Raw genomic sequence first — 17,928 nt, 5'->3', positions numbered from 1 at the left:
ACCACTAGGTCCTTTTAACTCACGTAACTAAAACGAGATTTATATACATTTCATGCAATTTTTTCTAACAGCATCAGTGTATGTCTTACTATATTACAATTGATCTTTACCATTACTTACTAAATTTGTCCCTTCAGCACTGTCTTTTCTCAATTTATAAAATACCTGGACTTTTGTACCAATAAAAAATTCATGTTCAATTAGTGGATGAGATTTATTTTTATACAATTTCACCTTTGGTTTTTTACAAAAACATGTATTTACACGTCGTCATTTCTTGAAATTCTTTGCAAAATTAAACTAGCACACTTTTGATGAAAAAAAATCCTAAATATGAAATAAACATTTTCTTATTTCAGTTATTAATGAAATGATGCTGAAAATGTCGTCCATAATAATATTATAGTGTTCCATTATAATTTTCCAAAACAAAATGATGAAAGCTTGGCGTAAAATAAAATACTATAGTTTTAAGTTTTATAATAAACCTATCTCCTAACTACAGATGACTGAATACGCGTGTCCTCCTTATGATCTTTAGACTTATAATTGCTGCTGCTACTATTGTTTTTCTTTTTCTTGTGCTTATGCTTATGTTTCTTGTGTTTTTTATGTTTTCCTTTCTTGCTTTTATGTTTTTGATCTGAAGAAGGGCTTTCACTTCTTCGTTTCTTCTTGGGGCTTGTATCGTAATCTGATCCGTCACTATCTGAAGAATCACTGGAACTTTCACTGCTATTAGAAGATTTTTCATTCTCCTTCAGCTTTTTTCCATCTTTAGAGGAGGATTTAACTGTTGCAGCAGCGGAACTGGAACTTGAATCTCTGGGTCGTTTTCGACTTAAAGAGGATTCTTCCTTTTTGGAATCTTGAGTGCTACTTTTTGGTTTATCAGAGGAAGATTTACTCCTATCTTGAGTTGAGGTGGAACTTTTCTTGTTTTTATCAGAAGAGGACGATGAAGTGGTTTTACTTTTATCACCATGCTTATTTGCCTTTTTTTCACTATCATCCGAATCACTAGTCCCGTCATAATTTGGTTCAAACTTAGATTCATCGTGAGCAGAATCCTTGGAATGTCTATGTGAAGATGATGAATAGCTGTACCCTTTTGAATGTTTATCATCGTGTGAAGATGAATGTTTGTCATTTCTGCGACCAGAGTCCCTGTTATTAAATTTGGAAGTAGTAGAGTTCCTTTCTCTTCCTGGACTACGAGTAGAATGCTTGTCTCTGTCCCTATCTCTATCTCTATCCCTTTCCTTGTCTCTTTCACGTTCCCTTTCTTTGTCCCTCTCTCTTTCCTTATCCCTATCTCTATCCCTTGTACTATAACGATCTGAGCTAAGTTTAACTATGCGGGAACGGCGATGATCTGTCAATTCTCTCGTTCTGTCTCTGGTGGTAACAGTGCGAGATTCTTCAGGAGGGTCTCTGTTTTCTCTACTTTTGGAAGATTCACTAGTCTTTGAAACTTCAACATGAGGTTTCGAACTTTCTGAGTGGTTTTCTTTCTTTTCTCTGGAATTAGAAGCTTCAGATTTTTCTTTAACAGGTGTTTCATTCAATTTCTTCTCAAATATAGGAACATCCTTTTTGTTTTCTGACTCTGCTTTCTTAGCTTCCATACTTTCATTTGATTCCCCAGTTGGTTTTTGACTAGAGCCTTCAATTTCAGATTTACCGCTCTTATCAGTAGTGGTAACCATTCTTTGCTGGATTACTCTTGGCCTAAAAGCTAATGAGTTTGGAGTCAGAGCTGCCTTTAACGCTTTTTGCAGGATAGCTTTCTCCGCTTTTTGAATGATATCAGTTGAAAGGCCTGATTTGGTTTCATTTGCAGCAATCTTAGATTCAGTATTATCAACTGTGACGGATAAATCTTCGAAATCATCACGCTCCCATTTTGACAACTCGGGTAAAGGCATCAAATTGTCAGGTTTCTCCTCCTTTGACATAATGACTTTTAAAGTTGAATCTTGGTTGGTATCTTCATTTTCAAAATGCAGCATTGGCACTTCCTTCATATCTGGAATTTCTGAATCAATAATTTTGGTTTCCTCCCTTATAGTTGTGATTGTTATTTCCATCTCAACATTCTCCATTAGGTTGGGTTTAATAGGTTTGTTACCACTTGATATTGGTATTTCCAGATCATCCAAATCGCATATTTTTGGAGCGTTAATGGTTAAGGGTATGGTTAAGCCGCCACTTTCGGAATCCCCATTACCTGGATCTACATTCAAGGGATCCCATTTAGCCATATTCATGTTTTCCCATTTGGGTGTCTTGTCTCCTTCCCATTTAGGTGTTTTATCACCCTCCCATTCAGAGCTTTTAGGCGGTTCCCAGATTGGAGTCTTGTCTTGTTCCCAATTTGAAGTCTTTTCTTGGTCCCAAAGAAGTTTTTTATGAGGTTCTTCCCAATTTAAAGATGTAGTTTCTTGTTCCCAGCTTGATAGTTTAGTAGAATCATCATCAACTAAGCCTGCAATAGGATTCTTCAGTTCCTTTAATTTTAAAGGCTCCAACTGACTTTGAGGTAGAACTGTGATAGAGTCTTGTTTAGCTGTGATATCAGTTGGGTTTTCGAGTATATTAGAAAGAACCAAGGCTGCAGATGCTTCTTGGGCCTTGGCTTCCTTTTTCTTTTTATTCTTTTTCTTTTTCGGCTTTTCCGATTCACTTCCAGTAACTTGGGAAGAGGTTTCATCGGATCCCGATTTCTTTTTCCTTTTCTTGGAACCAGATTCCCCATCTTTCATTTTCTTATGACGATGCTTACGTTCTTTCTTGCTCTCTTTGTTTTCGACCTTACTATCTCCAGTAGAATTTGCATTTTCCCCGTTATTTGCACCAGCGGATGGTGAACCATCAATTCCTTCTCTCTTTAACTTTTCAGCTTTCTTCTCAGCTTTACGGGCAGCAGCTTCAGCTTTAAGTTCCTTTTTCAATTCTCTATCTTTCGATTTATGGCGATGATGATGACTCTTATCTTTACCTTTTTCAATTGATTTTGATCTTTTGGATTCTTCATGAGGATCTGGTGATCTTTCTTTGCTACGTCTATCAATCGGAGGTGTTTGGGGAAGGCTATCAGGCGTCCAACTAGCGTGATGATGATCTCTCGGGTAATGGGGATGTGGATGATATCCTCCCCTTCCCCGGCCACGCCGCCTAATTCTATTTGGGTCATTAAATTTATCAAAACCAGGATCATATCTATAATTCGTATTATATCTGTGATGCTCTCCTTGCCTATACGGCTCGTTATAGTCATAGTGATGATCTCTGTAATAGCCAGACCTTTCCACTTCCTGATAATGTTCACCTGCAGGTGGAGGAGGAGCGCCATGAGGTGGATGGTGTTCAGGAGGGTATGAGCCTGGGGGATGAGAAGCGAAAGGATCTGGGGGATAATTAGAGTATTCAGTAGCACCAGCATGAGGCGGTCTTTTGTAAGGCGCTGGTGGTGGTCTTCCGCCATGTAAAGATTGACCAGCGGCGGTAGGTGGATGACTAGCAGATGGACTGACTGATTTACGCTGTCGAGGCGAATTGGACCTTGATCTGTAGTAATGACGTCGATGAGAACGATAATATTTTCTATGCGGTGACCTTGAACCAGAATGGTAACTTCCACTACGAGATCGACTGTAGGATCTCGAACGATGTCGGGCTCTTGATCTAGATCTGGATCGTGAATAGGATCGACTACGAGAACTGTAAATATAAAACAAATTAATATACAAATTCTTTCCTCACTTTTGTAATGGAGATTTTGCCATTGGAGCCATACGAAATATCTTTGAACTGATTTACCAATGGCAAAAATAAAACCTTACCGTGATTTTGAACCACTGCTTGCTGAGAATGATGATCTAGAAGGAGTATAACTATAAGATCTAGATCGACTTCTCGACCGCGAACCTGACCATGACTTGGAACTTCGATATGACCTTGATCTTGACCTTGAGCCTCTTCGTCTTCTGTGACCTCTATCGTGACTTCTTCTTCTGGAACGATGTCGTCCATGCTTCATTAGCTCTCGAGCAAATTCATCCAAAGGATCTCCATATTTCCTTTAAAATTATTATTCATTAGAATTCAACTAAAATTATTCGTTCTGTTTGGGTAATTTACTTCTCTTTCATCCTTCGTGGATCATAAGGATCCTCACCCCGATACGGAGGCGGGCCATGATGTCCTGGAGGTGGAGGTTGTGGAGGTCCATGATAATCAGGGGGATATCCACTTGGAGGTGGTCCTCCTGCCATCGATGTTGGAGGAGGTGGAGGAGGACCTACCCCAGGAGGGGGTGGTTGGCCAGGGGGAGGTAACCCTTGATGACTATGAAGTTGAGCACCAGGAGGTGGTGGTTGGGAAGAATATGGAGGCCTCCCTGGAGAATGATGTCTTGGAGGAGGATGATGCCCAGGTGGAAGAGGTGGGTGACTTGGACGGGGAGGCGGTTGGCCTGGATGGTGGTGATGGGGCGGAGGTGGACCAGTTGGCGGCCTTCCATCATGAGGAGGATATCTGGGTTGTTGATAATATGGGTGTCTTTCATACCCACCATATGGCCTAAAATTATAATATTTTAGATAACGTTTAACTTTACAACGAATTAAGAAGCCAAAATACCTGTTTGGAGGTGGTGGATAGTTTTCATGTCTTGGTGGAGATCCATGATAATTACGTCCCGGAGAAGGTCTTCTTGGATGAGGATGTGAAGGATCTATAACAAAATATAAGTCAAAAAATGAAAATCTTTCAAAATGTGGCGAACTTCCAAAAAGAGCTTACGATAATTTGGTGGTGGAGCCCCTCGATGATGTCCAGGTGCTGGAGGACCAGGTGGTGGTGGTCCACCATAATAGTGGGGTTTTCCGCGGGGATTCTGATAAGCATGCGATTGCATATAAGGAGGTCCCCTAGTGGTTATTGTAGATATAGTAGTAATTGTATTTTCGTTTTCTTCAGGTGGTGGCTCGTGCCGGGCACCAGCTCGATAATGGTAGGGGCTATAATAGTTACCACCACGATAGTATCCACGATAATGTTCTCCATAGCGTTGATAATGGTAATGACCACGATAATGTTGATTGCTAGTATCATGATAAGGATCAGTTTCATTAGCAATGGCCACTGTATTAGGATCTTGTTCAATGATGGGTTCATCAGCTAATGGAGTACTGGCTCTAGTATCTTCCTCTTCACCACCTACATGTGCACTGGAAATACCCAAGGCTTACGGCAAAGTTTAAAAAAAACATATAAAACTAAACTTACGCTGCTAGAAGAACATTTTCTTCATCACCAGGAGGAGGAGCATCTTCCTCAACTTGGAAAGTAGTTTCAGGTATAAGTTTCAGAGGAGGATCAATATCTTTCTTGGATTCGGTAAGGTTTGGAGTTACTTCACCATTGCTAGTTTCCACCTGATCATTGGGAATTGAAACTGGCTCTTGAGATAACTCATTTGTCTCAACTTCCACCTCTATAGCAGGTACCGCATTCAAATCAGGTTGAAGAGGTGACATTTCTGTCCCATCATATTCCGCAGGTATTTCCACTTCCGCCGCTTGAATAGGAGGCGCGTGCATTGATGGAATAGATAAACTACGTTTGACTCTCGTATAGCCAGTTTCATTTTTAAAATTAAGTACAGCCGTGCGTAAAAATCTATTAGGAATAAGGGTATCGGGTGATATGTTAACTTCGTGGCATGTTGGGCATTCGTGATTTTCAGAATCTAACAGAGATTGGCGAACACCTATAAATATAAATATAAGTTTAGAAGGTAATAAAATTAAAAATAAGGACACTCGATTCCACTTGATGCTTACATTCATCGCAGAAACTGTTTCCACAACAGGGTATAAGAACAGCATCTTGCAAAAGATCCCTACACACCATACAAAGTAATTCATCCGGTAATTGCGTTTCTGGTTCTGGTTCTGGCTGGTTTTCAATTAAAAAAGGGGGTTTCTCCTTCTTGACTTCTTTGTAGGCTTGGCTGAAATATTCTAAAATTAATTTCACTCTCATAAAAAACATGAAATTAAAAACTTACTGATCTATTAAAGGTACTGCAAACTCTCCAGTACTGGTTAAAAGAGCCCCTTTGTGCTCTGGACCATCTACAGGCACCATGAAACTCCGAGGAATGCCAGTACTTCTTTTGACTTCAAGCTGTAACATACAAAAGTACAGGTGAACATTTCATTACAAGAGCATTTCAAATCTATTTTCAATCTGTAATTGAAAAAGATAAACATTACATTTGGGCCTACATTATTTGTTGGACAATTTTTAATCCAATGTCCTGGCTTCCCGCAACGATAACAAGTGTAATTTGGAGGCAATGGACCTGTCATACTCCTGCTCTTGACATACCTTGAATTTTATTGGTATTTAGTACAGTTTTGGTTATCACTTAAAGAAAACCAGATTAATTACTTTGAAGGATCATATTCCTGACCAGATTGACTCATCATGGCTTTGATTTTCTCATCTTCAGTCGCGTTGGCATTGACGAGATCCGCAGTCTGTAGACAATGGGGAAGAATCTTTGTGTTTTTAAATGTTGCAACGCAGGTTTTAAACCCCCAAAAGAGTTCTTTTTCAAGAGCATATTGTTAAAACGTAAAGGTAAAAAACAAAACTAACTATCCCGATAGTTAGTGGTATAATATCCGTAGCTCATACTGTAAAGAACAATCATTTGAAACTAAGCATAGCTTGTACACAGTGGATGTTACAAACACATAATCACGTTTCAATCTTTTTAGTTACAACTTTGACACAGAATATATTTTTTTTAAATATTTTTATATTTACATGTTTTTGTTACAACACTGCCAACAATTTAACAGTCAAGGGAAACGTTTAGAAAACTATAAACATAAACCAGCGAAAACTACTAAAATTATGGATAAATATAAAGACAATGGAAAATGTAACAAGAATTTTATATCAATGTCCAAGATTGATAATTTTAAACGTGAATATTTTTCTAAATAAATTTGTATTTATGGTTCTAAAAGTTAAATACATTAAAATATTTCAAAGACTAAAAATAAATCCTTTAAATGACCACTATTTGATTATTTTAATTTATTAAAATCAAATGAGAATTTTCAGGATTTCGTAGGAAAAGTTTTACCATTTCAACTTGGTCAAAAGTATTTACTCTGACCTTCCTGCCAGACTAAGCCAATACCCAGAGTAAAATATCCACCAAGTTGACGTGGTGGAGAATCAGAGCTTTCCCTTGACTGAACATGCATTTCATTTTTTCTTTTTAAAAACCTTCAACTTCTTACATATGCTTATGAATAAGAACCAATGGATTTAATTTACAAAAATTAAATTTCAACTACCTTTGATAACTTGTCAAAACCATAATGGCTCGGAGAATTGCTCTATTTATAGCAAAAAGAAATAATAAATTTATAACAAAACCGATCAATTTACTTGAAAAGGGAGTGTTAAGGGAAGGGTTAATGGGAATGGGAATGTAGATAGTAGAAAGATGTTTTCTTTATACCTTTTTTAATGCATAATTAAATCGATAATACGATCCGTAGCTGCTTCAAATAAAGCCTAATTTTATTTTTTGGTCTAACAATTAACTATTGGGAAAAGCTTCCTGGTATCTGACATTTATAAAAAAATGCCATAGCTAAAGTCATAAGGATTTATCCAACCCATAATTAGCTAATAAACCCCAGTGGCAAAGTAAGAAATGTAAGGGATATGTTTTTGTTTTGTTTTTCAAAGACATTTATTTTGTCAACTAACAAATGCAATTAAAATATGGTAAAATAATGTTATTTTTTTTTTCTCAATAAGATTTGCGATATAGATTTTTTTTCACTTATTTTATCACCCGAATTGTTTTTCTTAAAAAAAATCTACTAGGTCTACTTTGGTCATGTCATAAAAACCTTAGATTAAGATTAAATTTTCTTTTATCATTTATATTTTTTTATATATTAATATTTTCAATTAAATTTAAATAGATTTAAATATTGTTTAAATCTTGTATTTGAGCCTATTTGCAACTTTTCAACAGGGTAAGAGATCAATAAATTAATGAAGGAATTGTAAAAACATTCCCTTTTAAACAAAATTAAAAAATAATCACTTATATATGGCTAAATAAAAAAAAGTTATATGTACATGGTACATACATGTACGTAAACAATTTTTTGCAAATGCAAAAAATCAACATTAGAATTAGTATTAATATATTGTATATATTATTTAGTTTAAACTTTTTTCAGTTTCACCACTTTATAAAAAATAATTGTTAAAACCACTTTTCATTAACAATTTCTATCCGTAAATAGAGATAAACGCGAATGTAAATATTTTTATTTTTATGAAAGAAAATAAGTGAACATATTTAAGTATTTCGGCACTTATACATACGTCCTGCGAAGCCGTTTGCCCCACATCAACACGATCCCTATAAAAATAATTTTTTCACAATAATTAATACGAAATGTGACATAAATAAAAAAGTTAGTTTTACATAGATTAAATAAAGAACTAACCAAGATTTTTTGGTTGGATTGGTAACTGGAATCCTAGAAATGACCACAGATGTGTTCTTTGGTATCAAATCATCATCCTTCTCGTAGACTTTAAATAAAATCAGAACCAAAAATTTTAGTCTATTAAAACTATAGGGTAAAATATTACAGCAATATTTAAAAAATTGTCTAAGGCTACTTTCATGAGATACTCTTATTTAGAGACTTAAGCAAGTTAAACTACAGCAACTCAAAAATAACTAACAAGACAATTTTTCAAAAATGACTTTGCAACTTGATGTTACAATATCCTAAAACTGTGCACAACTAATAGGCAAGAAAAAGGTGTGCAGAACAATTATGAACCAGTTCAGGTTGAATCTGAAATTCAATTTTTTTCTAGCATAATCTATAACAAAACTAGAAAATTTAAATCTGCAACCCATAAATAATTTTTTTAATATAGGTTGCAGCTAGGATTATAAAAACAAGAATAATCCCTACATCATTGAGCGGTGATGAAATAAATAGAGCATAAAACCAGTACTTTCACAGCGAACTACCAAGTAAATTGTTACATACTATGAAATTTTCAGTTATAGAAATTGACAATTGGCCTCATTAAAAAGCGTAAATGTATAAAATAAACAATTATATAGTTCAAAATTTTTAACTTACCTTCCTTAGTTTGAGCATTTGTTATCTGAAGATCAAAATCAGCACTTTTCCCAATTTTCTTTTGTTGCAATATACTTTTTTTCAAATCTCCAACCGAAATGTGTAGACCATCAAATGTAACAGTATCATATTCTAAACTACTTTTGAACTTATAATGCACAGACATGTTTCTCCTTTTTTGGTTAAAAACTATTTGTCATTTAAATATTGGATTTAAGATCCAATTTCTAATAATTATGAACCCATAATTTAAAACCACATTTTGAATATTTGGTTAACGTACAGCAGACACTTCAATTATAAGTACATCGTTTATACAATGTCATGTCAATTTGAAGCATTTTAGCTTAAGTTACATAAAAATCAAATCGAATTCGACTCGAATCGATCCAACGACAATTTTGGAAAGTTCAGTTCACATGGCTTAGTTTTAGTTTACAACGGTCAAGTTAGGGTATAAAGAACACTCGCCAAAGATAAACCAAGGCTTAGCATAAGCTCGAACATAAAGAAAACACTACACAATGATGAAAACAGAGCAAAATCGGTGATTAAATTTCCAAGAACGATCGGAACACCACGATGAAATCCTTTTCCTTAGAATACCGGTTCATAACCTACATTAATTTAGCCATAAACAAACTTCCATCCAAGATAACTAAATAAAATAATGAACAACGGAGACGTACGTTCCCGACGATGGCGCCGAAAAAACTGACTAAATATTTGAGGTTCACGAAGTAAAAACAGGGGCTTGCAAAGTGGCGCCATCCATGGAGTGAGTATTACCGTATTACTACATTGAAATTATTCAGCGGTAAATTTAAACTGAATATTTGGTAAGACAAGCCAAGGAAGCGAAACGAATAAAGGGTGACGTAGCTTGAGCTTTTGCCGCCCAGGGTCATCCGTGTTTTTCGGCTGTTTACCTCCCCTCATTACTTTTCAGAAAAATCACCCCAAAAAGTGCCTTCTTTACTAGCTAGGCTACTGCTGACAGGCTTTAAATTGAAAAAATTTGTCAAAAATATAATAAAATTTATATTTTTATTAAATAAAGGAACGCAATATATTTATATTTTAAAACCTAGTAAAACTGTCTTCTAAAACATTTTCACTGTAAACTATGTAAAATATAGAGTTGGACTTTGGTATTTCAGATTTTTTGGACTTTCTGTTTGGAGGAAAATATTTCATTAGAAAATAAATTAAAATTTGTGATGAAAATAAACAAAACATGTACATTCCAAACTCTTCCCCCTCTTTTAACGTCTCGGGTAGTGATGAACCCTTGGTCTCGGGTAAAACTAGCACCAGGATGGCATTTATCATGGCTAAACCTCCAAAAACAAGCATAGGAATCATGAAATCGTTGCCTGCACCCTACAAAAACAACACTTGAAAATTAAAAAAAATTGATAAATCAATATTAAAAGTAATTATGGAGCTAGACTAACCAATTCTTTCATGAATGGAGAGATCATAGAGCCAACTCTAGCAAAAAATGAACACGATGTGAAGCCAAGACTTCTAACTTTGGTGGGGAAGAGTTCTGATGTATGTACATACATTACCGACATGGCAGATGAGACGAAACACATTCCCAGTGTGGCAAAAACGATCTTTGCCCATATTAAATCTAAGAAGATAATATAATTAGCACACTATTGCAATTTTAAACGCATTAAGCAACTTACTAGATTCGAAATTAGCCGAAGTTAAGGGGATTATAATAAGACAAGAGAGTCCAACTCCAAGAAGGGTGATCATCAAAGATAGTCTTCGCCCCATGTAGGTTATGCTGAAATGCACCAAGGTCCGGCTGGGGAATAATACGACTCCCAGTATTGCCATCATGATGAAAGGATGGTGTCCTTTTCCCAGACCTTCATTGGCATTCAGGGATAATCCATAGTAAACGAAGGTCACAACCGTCCAAGTGAAAAACATAACCAAGGTTTTCTTCCTCATATTGGGCGTTTTTAGAAGATGATAAATATTATATTTGTCTTTTGTAGCACCTAAATTGGACTAAAACCAATAATATATTCAAAATGGTTCAAGGATTTAAACCTTTTGTGTTATATATATATATACTTGTTTAATTATAAAAGATATATTAGTGGCAGTCTCGTCAAGACCAAGTTTCTTTTTACAATTTATTTTGATAGCTTCTTTCAGAACTTTCTCGGCCTTCGAACTGCCTACTGAAAGGAGCCATCTCGGAGATTCGGGTAAAAACCTATTTCGTAAAGACGTATAATTGAAATTAAACCAAAACGCGATTAGCGGTTGCGATCTTACCATGATAAAACAAAAAGCAAGGCTACTGGAATACTATAGGCTAATTGAAGTTCTCTCCAACTCCGTAACCAATAAGCCACTCCCGGAAGAATGATGAAGCCAAAACTGAAACCGAAGCCATCGACCATGGCAATAATCGATCTCCATTTGGTTCCGGTTGATTCGATTACTAAACGAAACAAAACCATGTAATCCAAATATTCCAATAATGAAAACATTCAAGCCTTACATAAAATATACAACGCATTTGTGAGTCCGGTTTTCCCAAACCCAACAAAAAATTGGGAGATGCTAAACACCCAAAAGTTTGCAGAATACGTACAGATAAAGGTTGAAATTAAAAATATTGAACTGGAACACAATATCACAGGTTTTCGTCCAAACCTACAACAGATGTTAATTTTAACATAAGAAACCTACAACAGATTTTAACATAAGTCTATAAGAACATTCCAAGAGTATGACACTTAGCAAATTTCACGCGCGAAATTTTTACTTAAGAGCTATGGAGTAATGGCACTGTGACCAGTGGCGTAGCTGATGGTCCGCAGTTGCCGCGGTGTGGGCAGGCCTCGAGCTTCGGAGGGGGGCCCCGATAACCATAAAAATATTAAAAATGGGGGCCTCATAGAGATTTTTGCGGGGGGGGGCCTCTGAGTTCTCAGCTACGCCACAGACTGTGACGTCACATAAATTTCCTAAAGATTAAAGAAATCAGCCAAACATGGCTACAGAGTGCTGCTACTCTATTAGTCTATTCTGAGTAGTTTTTTGTCCGTTCACTTTGGAGTCTCACGCATGGATTAATCCATGTCTCACGTAACCGACAGTTCGCTCCGCTAGCTGGTGATTTTCACCCTGTGATGACGTCAACCAGCGAATAGCTCTTTGTAAATTATACCCAAAATAGACCTACTTATATAAACTTAGTTTTTCAACTTACCAATCTGCAAGAGCGCCAAACGCTAAACAAGCCACCATGTATCCTGCCATCAGGATAGTTCGACTCAGAGAAATGTACCAAGACTTTCCGCAGATTAGACCAAACTAATAAAATTGGTAAAACCAACATAAAAGACTATATTAACCTTGTTAGGAGTTACAATCTGTATTATAATAGCAAGAATGTATTCGAGTGCACAGAGAAAGAGCGAGGAGCGCCCATATATTCCCGGAAGAAAAACCACGCCCCTATGCATTCCCAGTAGCGGCGCTAAGGGTGGGCTGAAATGGGCTTTAGCCCCCCTGCATTTCTGAGAGGGGCCGCATAGCCACATATTTATATTGAAAGGGCCACATATTCATAATTAAGAGGCCACATATTTTAATTTATGAATTTTCATTATCTCTAGAAATTGGTTTTATTGCGAAGAAACGTTTTTCTGGAAAAATCTTTCAAAATCAATTTGTTTACTCAAAAAGGTAGTAGACCATAAACGTATAGATTCGGGAGGAAGGTAGCGGAAATTGAAAGAAAGTTGAAAAGAAAGGGGCTTATGGGAATTTAGAGAAATACCCCAGGCATGCACGTGTCCCCTCCAGGTCAGATACAAGGTCGGTAGGGGGTCCAGAAAACGCGACGAGAGCCGCAACAATAAAATAAAACGACCATGCTCTTCTCGCTTCCTGGAAAATTGTGGGTTTATTCGATTTCACCACTTTTGCGAAATATGGTCAATCAAAGGTTCCCGCTAAGGGCCACAAAATTCTTAGGGGCCACAAAATAATTAGCCCACCTGTGAAAAAACCTTAGCGCCGCTACTGTGCATTCCTCGCGTAATCTTTCTCCCGGTAAGGTTGAAAGGCACTCAGGTACGCGTAGACGGAGAATATCTTCGGGGAATCATGAAAACAGAGGTAATAGTAGCAGCTACATATAAGCTGGATACTTTTCGCTTGTTCTTTAATAAAAGTTTTACACCTTTTGAGTTAGATTGAAGGGGCTCAAAAGTTCGGTGGCACAGGGGGGTTGAAAATTACTATACTTTCCCCTCTCTTCGTCAAGTTTCAACCACTCCTGTGCCACCGAGCTTTTGAGCCCCTTTAAAGTATTCGCTTGTTCTGGTGGGGAGATTGATTATCCACCGTCAGAGTATTGGTCAAAGACTATGTAACGCTTCGCTTACTAGACAGACGTGTTCCTAGGAAAAACCTGTTAACACCTCTGTAGCACTGTTAAAGCTGGGGTAATATTTGGACCCGCGGCTAGAGGCGCCACTAGTAACACAGCTCAAGCTAGGGGAAATTTTGGGCCAGCGTCGAGATGGAGCCACAATCGGTATGCAAGTTGAGCCATAGAACACGCCTGTCTAGTAAGCGAAGCGTTATATAGTCTTTGGTATTGGTTATACCAAGAATGTATTTATTTGTACCTAGGGAGAATGTCTATGTCGAGACGGTTTTTAGCCTTTCTCTCTATCCACCCGTTGGTACGCTCCTCCGCTTAAAATAAAACGAATAGTCCCGGTATTTCATTGGCTGCTTAAAATTTACGTCACCTAACGCGATGGTAATCAAACGCCGGTGACGTTTTGTCTTTCCCCCCGCGCGAGACGGGGGAAAGGCGTTCAACGTGCCCGGCGATTGTCGCGACATAATCATTCTTCCTATATATAAATAAATACATTCTTGGTTATACACTTTCTACTCAATATCCAAAAAAACTGTATATTCAGAATTTAGTAGCACTCTCCAGCTTTGGCCATGGCCGCCATTTTGGTCGCAAATTTTTTATCTATAGGAAACAGCATGGGTGACGTACTAGAACGTCACAGTGCCATTACTCTATTCGCCACCACAGCATCGGAGTGAAATGACGTCATAGGGCTACACTTCTAGACTATTTCAAAATTCCAGAACAAGTGAAAAGTATACATTAGGTGCTTTTATTTTCCAGTGGCGTAGCTGATGGTCCGCGGTGCGGGGGGGGGGGCCTCGAGCTTCGGGGAGGGGCCCCGCTTACCATAAAATTAAAAAGGGGGGCCTCAGAGATTTTTGCGGGGAGCCTCTTGAGTTCTCAGCTACGCCACTGTTATTTTCGCTTGTTCCTGGATTTCGGAATAGGGTAAGAAGAGTACCGCTATGACGTCATTTTACTCTGATTCTGTGGGGGCGAATCGTTAGAATCGTTGTTTCCAAATGACTGCCTGTGGCCTTTTTAGTAGATAAATTCTGGCTAGCAGACGACTAAGTCCGATTTGCTCTCTTTACACATCCTTTTTCCGAAGGAGTAAAACGAGAAGCCCGAATGCTCCGGAACAAGCGAATAATTTAATAGCCGGAGTAAATCTCATCTCCGGAACAGACCAATAAAACATTTTGTGATAAAAAGAATTCACTTTTAGTCCGAGAACCGGCAGTGGCGGCGCTAGGCCAGGTAGGCCACTGCATACCTTAAAATTTTGAGGGGCCCCAAAATCATCCTATAAGGGGCCCCAAATTGATCTAGAAAGGGTCTCAAAATTGTCCCAAGAGATAAAATTATTTATAAATAACAATGAGGGGCCCCAAAATCATCCTATAAGGGGCCCGAAATTGATCTAGAAAGGGTCTTAAAATTGTCCCGAAGAGATAAAATTATTTATAAATAACAATGAAACAATTGTCGATAATGTATTTAGAAAGGTTTTAGGTATCTCCTAGTAAATAAAACCAGTTCTGTTATATTTGGACTCGTTTTACTGTTGTTAGAACTTTTTTGTTCGTCAAGTACATCACTACTTTATTTTATTGAAGCATTTCGTTGAGAAAAGAAGGGTCCCGGGTCGGGGGCCCATTTATTTGGTTTGCCTACCCTCGCGAAAATTGCTGGCGCCGCCACTGAGAACCGGCGAAAAGAAAACACCTGTTGCTGACCATAGCAAACGTTTCGTACCTCTTCAGTAATGGTTGATGAGAAAACCGAATGATCAAACTCCCAATGAGTGCAGTTAGATGACTGATTTGACGTCTCAATGTCGTCGTATGATGGTACTTGACGCCTCCAACATTGGTTTTTCCGCGGATAATGAACAGGCTCGTCTTTCGAAGACAAGTTCAGAGCAGGTACGATAGTCTCGCTTTCGGGGATGAATTCCACGACGTTTTCCACTACCTCGGATTTGGAACACCAGTAATCGATGTCCGGAGCCATATAAATAGTTCCCAACAGATGTCCAGTTCCTATAAACTGGGATATAAGCGTCACGAACAGTATGAAGGCTTGCCATTTGCCGAAATCGCCAATTACATCGTTCATGTCTAACGTTTGGAAATGCTTGTCATTTTTGGTCGATGAGTCTGTCTGCTATAAAACAAATGACAGTTCACTTCTGTATTCCCGTAAAAATGAATGGTTTACAATGGTAGTGAATTTAATTGCAAACAGCTTAAAATTCATCGCGTGTATTATTGCGTCGTTTACAAAACAAAAACATATCCCTTACATTTCTTACTTTGTCACTGGAGTTTATTAGCTAATTATGGGTTGGATAAATCCTTATGACTTTAGCTATGGCGTTGTTTTTATAAATGTCAGATACCGGGTTATAGAACAAAAAGTAAAATTAGGCTTTATTTGAAGCAGCTACGGATCGTATTATCGATTTAATTATGCATTAAAAAAGGTATAAAGAAACCATCTTTTCTACTATCTACATTCCCATTAACCCTTCCCTGAACACTCCCTATTCAAGTAAATTGATAGGTTTTGTTATAAATTTAATTGCAAACTGCTTAAAATTCATCGCGTGTATTATTGCGTCGTATACAAAGTAAAATGTACAAATTACAAGAGATCTGGATATTAACTAATTTATAAATCATATTTTACGGATATTATAGCTATAGAAAGTCCGCGTTATTTTTAAGAAAATAAAACAAATGTACATGTTTCAAGCGCGTAACTTTAACATTAGCGGAATAAGGATATGGATATTTAAAGGTGTGAAATTATATACGGTAACCTAATACTCCTGACGATGTTAAAATCTCCTGGTACAAAGGTACAACTAAGGTATGTCAAAATAAGATAACAATTGACAACGGCTCTATTTTTACGATTTTAATCGTGGATTAAGTCAATAATTAAATTAAAAAAACAAAGTACATACCTTCATGTTTTCTGATATACTGCTTCGAACTTATTCCCAGGAACAATGTTTAAATAATGAAGATTCTAGATCTTTTCAACCGTCCATACTTCTACAAGGACAATTGATTTACCATATTTAGACCCCCAGTCCGAAGTAAATAAACTATTATTTTAGAAAAATTTTTTCCCCGTTTATCGTGGACGAAGAAGGTCTTGCTTGAATAAATATACCATTAGTAACGTGCGGTTAAATTAAAACTGATAGCTAGAATACGTATTCGTACTTTAAACTTTCGTTGTTTGAAAGAGGAAATGAGAAACCCATATTATAATCTCCACCGTAAACTGAACCAAAGTTTAGAATAACATTTATCGCCCCAAACAAATTCTAAGTTTTTATATAGAAAATCTAATAAAAAATAATTTTTAACCCTAAATTTGTATACTATCGTGTGGGTTTTAGATTAACGTTAAGATAAATTCCATCGCGAACATTTATTTGTAAATTAATTTTACCTCTAATACCGATGTATTTAAAAACAAATACGGAATTTAAAAAAATGTGAACCCGAAAATAAATAATTTAAAATAAAACTAACCCTGACATTGGATATACATTTTTGACAGCGAAGACGTCCACGGTCCTTAAACTAGGTCTTTTTAAAAATCTTACACGTTTAGAGAACTTGGAACAATTTAGAGGGAAAAATGCTTACAGAGGATGAGCTATTATTACTACTATTTTCAATTTTAGCCCCCCTTCGGTTTTTCGTGTTTTTTTTTTTAATTTTAAGGGTTAATATACCGGTTATTTTAAAGGTAAAGATTTACTGAAAAAAAAGCTGCACCTTATCTAAAAAAAAACACCGCCACGAAAAGGCTGTGTGTTTTGGAAAGTTATATCTTTTTAAAGCATGACCCTCCGGGGGAGCGCCCAAAGGTGCCTGCTTATACCTAGTCTGCTCACGAAACTTACTACAGCGCTAAGAATAAATACTAATTAGAATCATAAAAAAAGAGTCAAATTAGTCGGTTTTTGACGAGTTCATACCAAGAGGAGACAAGAGAGAATATAAATACTGATAATTATTAGAACCGATGCCTAACTTGGCGGCGTCAAAAAAAAACTAAATTTTAAATGTGGTCTATGGAAGACCTTTTTTATTGTGCAAAAATATATGGTAAAATGAAAAATATATATATTCATTTTTATAAAATATTAAATACGCTTTATTAGAAAACAAAATAATATTATTAGAATATGAACATAAATAATTTATTTATTTATACTGTAGGGATAATGACAGTATGTAGATACGATAAGCGTGCATC

General features: G+C 36.7%; 2 protein-coding genes across 8 annotated transcripts; both read right to left on the bottom strand.

Moving 5' to 3' along the window:
• Nucleotides 1-234: 234 nt before the first annotated feature.
• On the bottom strand, nt 235-9,943 carry snama (something that sticks like glue). 3 transcript variants are annotated; one of them, XM_090175611.1, is made up of 15 exons: nt 9,222-9,943; nt 8,565-8,652; nt 8,440-8,476; nt 7,386-7,427; nt 6,463-6,551; nt 6,285-6,399; nt 6,077-6,195; nt 5,850-6,019; nt 5,293-5,776; nt 4,807-5,234; nt 4,645-4,738; nt 4,144-4,584; nt 3,960-4,082; nt 3,846-3,881; nt 235-3,723 (listed from the first exon to the last, which is right to left on the bottom strand). In XM_090175611.1, the coding sequence occupies exons 1-15, from the start codon at nt 9,385-9,387 to the stop codon at nt 489-491; spliced, it is 5,667 nt and encodes a 1,888-aa protein (XP_090031737.1). In that variant the 5' UTR covers nt 9,388-9,943; the 3' UTR covers nt 235-488. The 3 variants fall into 3 exon arrangements, with proteins under 3 accessions (XP_090031737.1, XP_090031725.1, XP_090031729.1); XM_090175599.1 differs by having other exon boundaries at nt 3,846-4,082; XM_090175603.1 differs by having other exon boundaries at nt 3,846-4,082; nt 6,297-6,399.
• Nucleotides 9,944-10,249: 306 nt separating this feature from the next.
• Nucleotides 10,250-17,343, bottom strand: LOC149961180 (organic cation transporter protein-like). 5 transcript variants are annotated; one of them, XM_090175542.1, is made up of 11 exons: nt 17,196-17,343; nt 16,616-16,706; nt 15,400-15,810; nt 12,469-12,572; nt 11,755-11,909; nt 11,526-11,694; nt 11,319-11,463; nt 10,919-11,252; nt 10,679-10,860; nt 10,465-10,604; nt 10,250-10,395 (listed from the first exon to the last, which is right to left on the bottom strand). In XM_090175542.1, the coding sequence occupies exons 2-11, from the start codon at nt 16,619-16,621 to the stop codon at nt 10,302-10,304; spliced, it is 1,740 nt and encodes a 579-aa protein (XP_090031668.1). In that variant the 5' UTR covers nt 16,622-16,706; nt 17,196-17,343; the 3' UTR covers nt 10,250-10,301. The 5 variants fall into 5 exon arrangements, with proteins under 5 accessions (XP_090031668.1, XP_090031686.1, XP_090031693.1 ...); XM_090175560.1 differs by having other exon boundaries at nt 15,400-15,807; XM_090175567.1 differs by lacking the exon at nt 17,196-17,343 and having other exon boundaries at nt 15,400-15,693; nt 15,754-15,810; nt 16,616-16,874.
• Between the last annotated feature and the right edge of the window lie 585 nt (nt 17,344-17,928).

Source organism: Leiobunum rupestre, chromosome 1, assembly GCF_980474605.1.
Source record: "Leiobunum rupestre chromosome 1, qqLeiRupe1.1.hap1, whole genome shotgun sequence".
In the NCBI taxonomy this organism is placed as follows: Eukaryota; Metazoa; Arthropoda; class Arachnida; order Opiliones; family Sclerosomatidae; genus Leiobunum; species Leiobunum rupestre.
Note: the sequence above shows the minus strand (reverse complement) of the source record. Positions and strands in the feature narration are given on the sequence as shown.

Coding starts and splice junctions, on each gene's coding strand:
- snama (XM_090175599.1), bottom strand. CDS start 9,387: ATGTCTGTGCATTATAAGTTCAAAAGTAGTTTAGAATATGATACTGTT. Junction 8,653..9,221: donor AAATGCTCAAACTAAGGAAG/GTAAGTTAAAAA, acceptor TTTTATTTAAAG/TCTACGAGAAGGATGATGAT. Junction 4,585..4,644: donor TATCCACCACCTCCAAACAG/GTATTTTGGCTT, acceptor TTATAATTTTAG/GCCATATGGTGGGTATGAAA.
- LOC149961180 (XM_090175542.1), bottom strand. Junction 11,253..11,318: donor TATCTTTTATAATTAAACAA/GTATATATATAT, acceptor TATTGGTTTTAG/TCCAATTTAGGTGCTACAAA. Junction 10,861..10,918: donor TTCGGCTAATTTCGAATCTA/GTAAGTTGCTTA, acceptor TTATCTTCTTAG/ATTTAATATGGGCAAAGATC.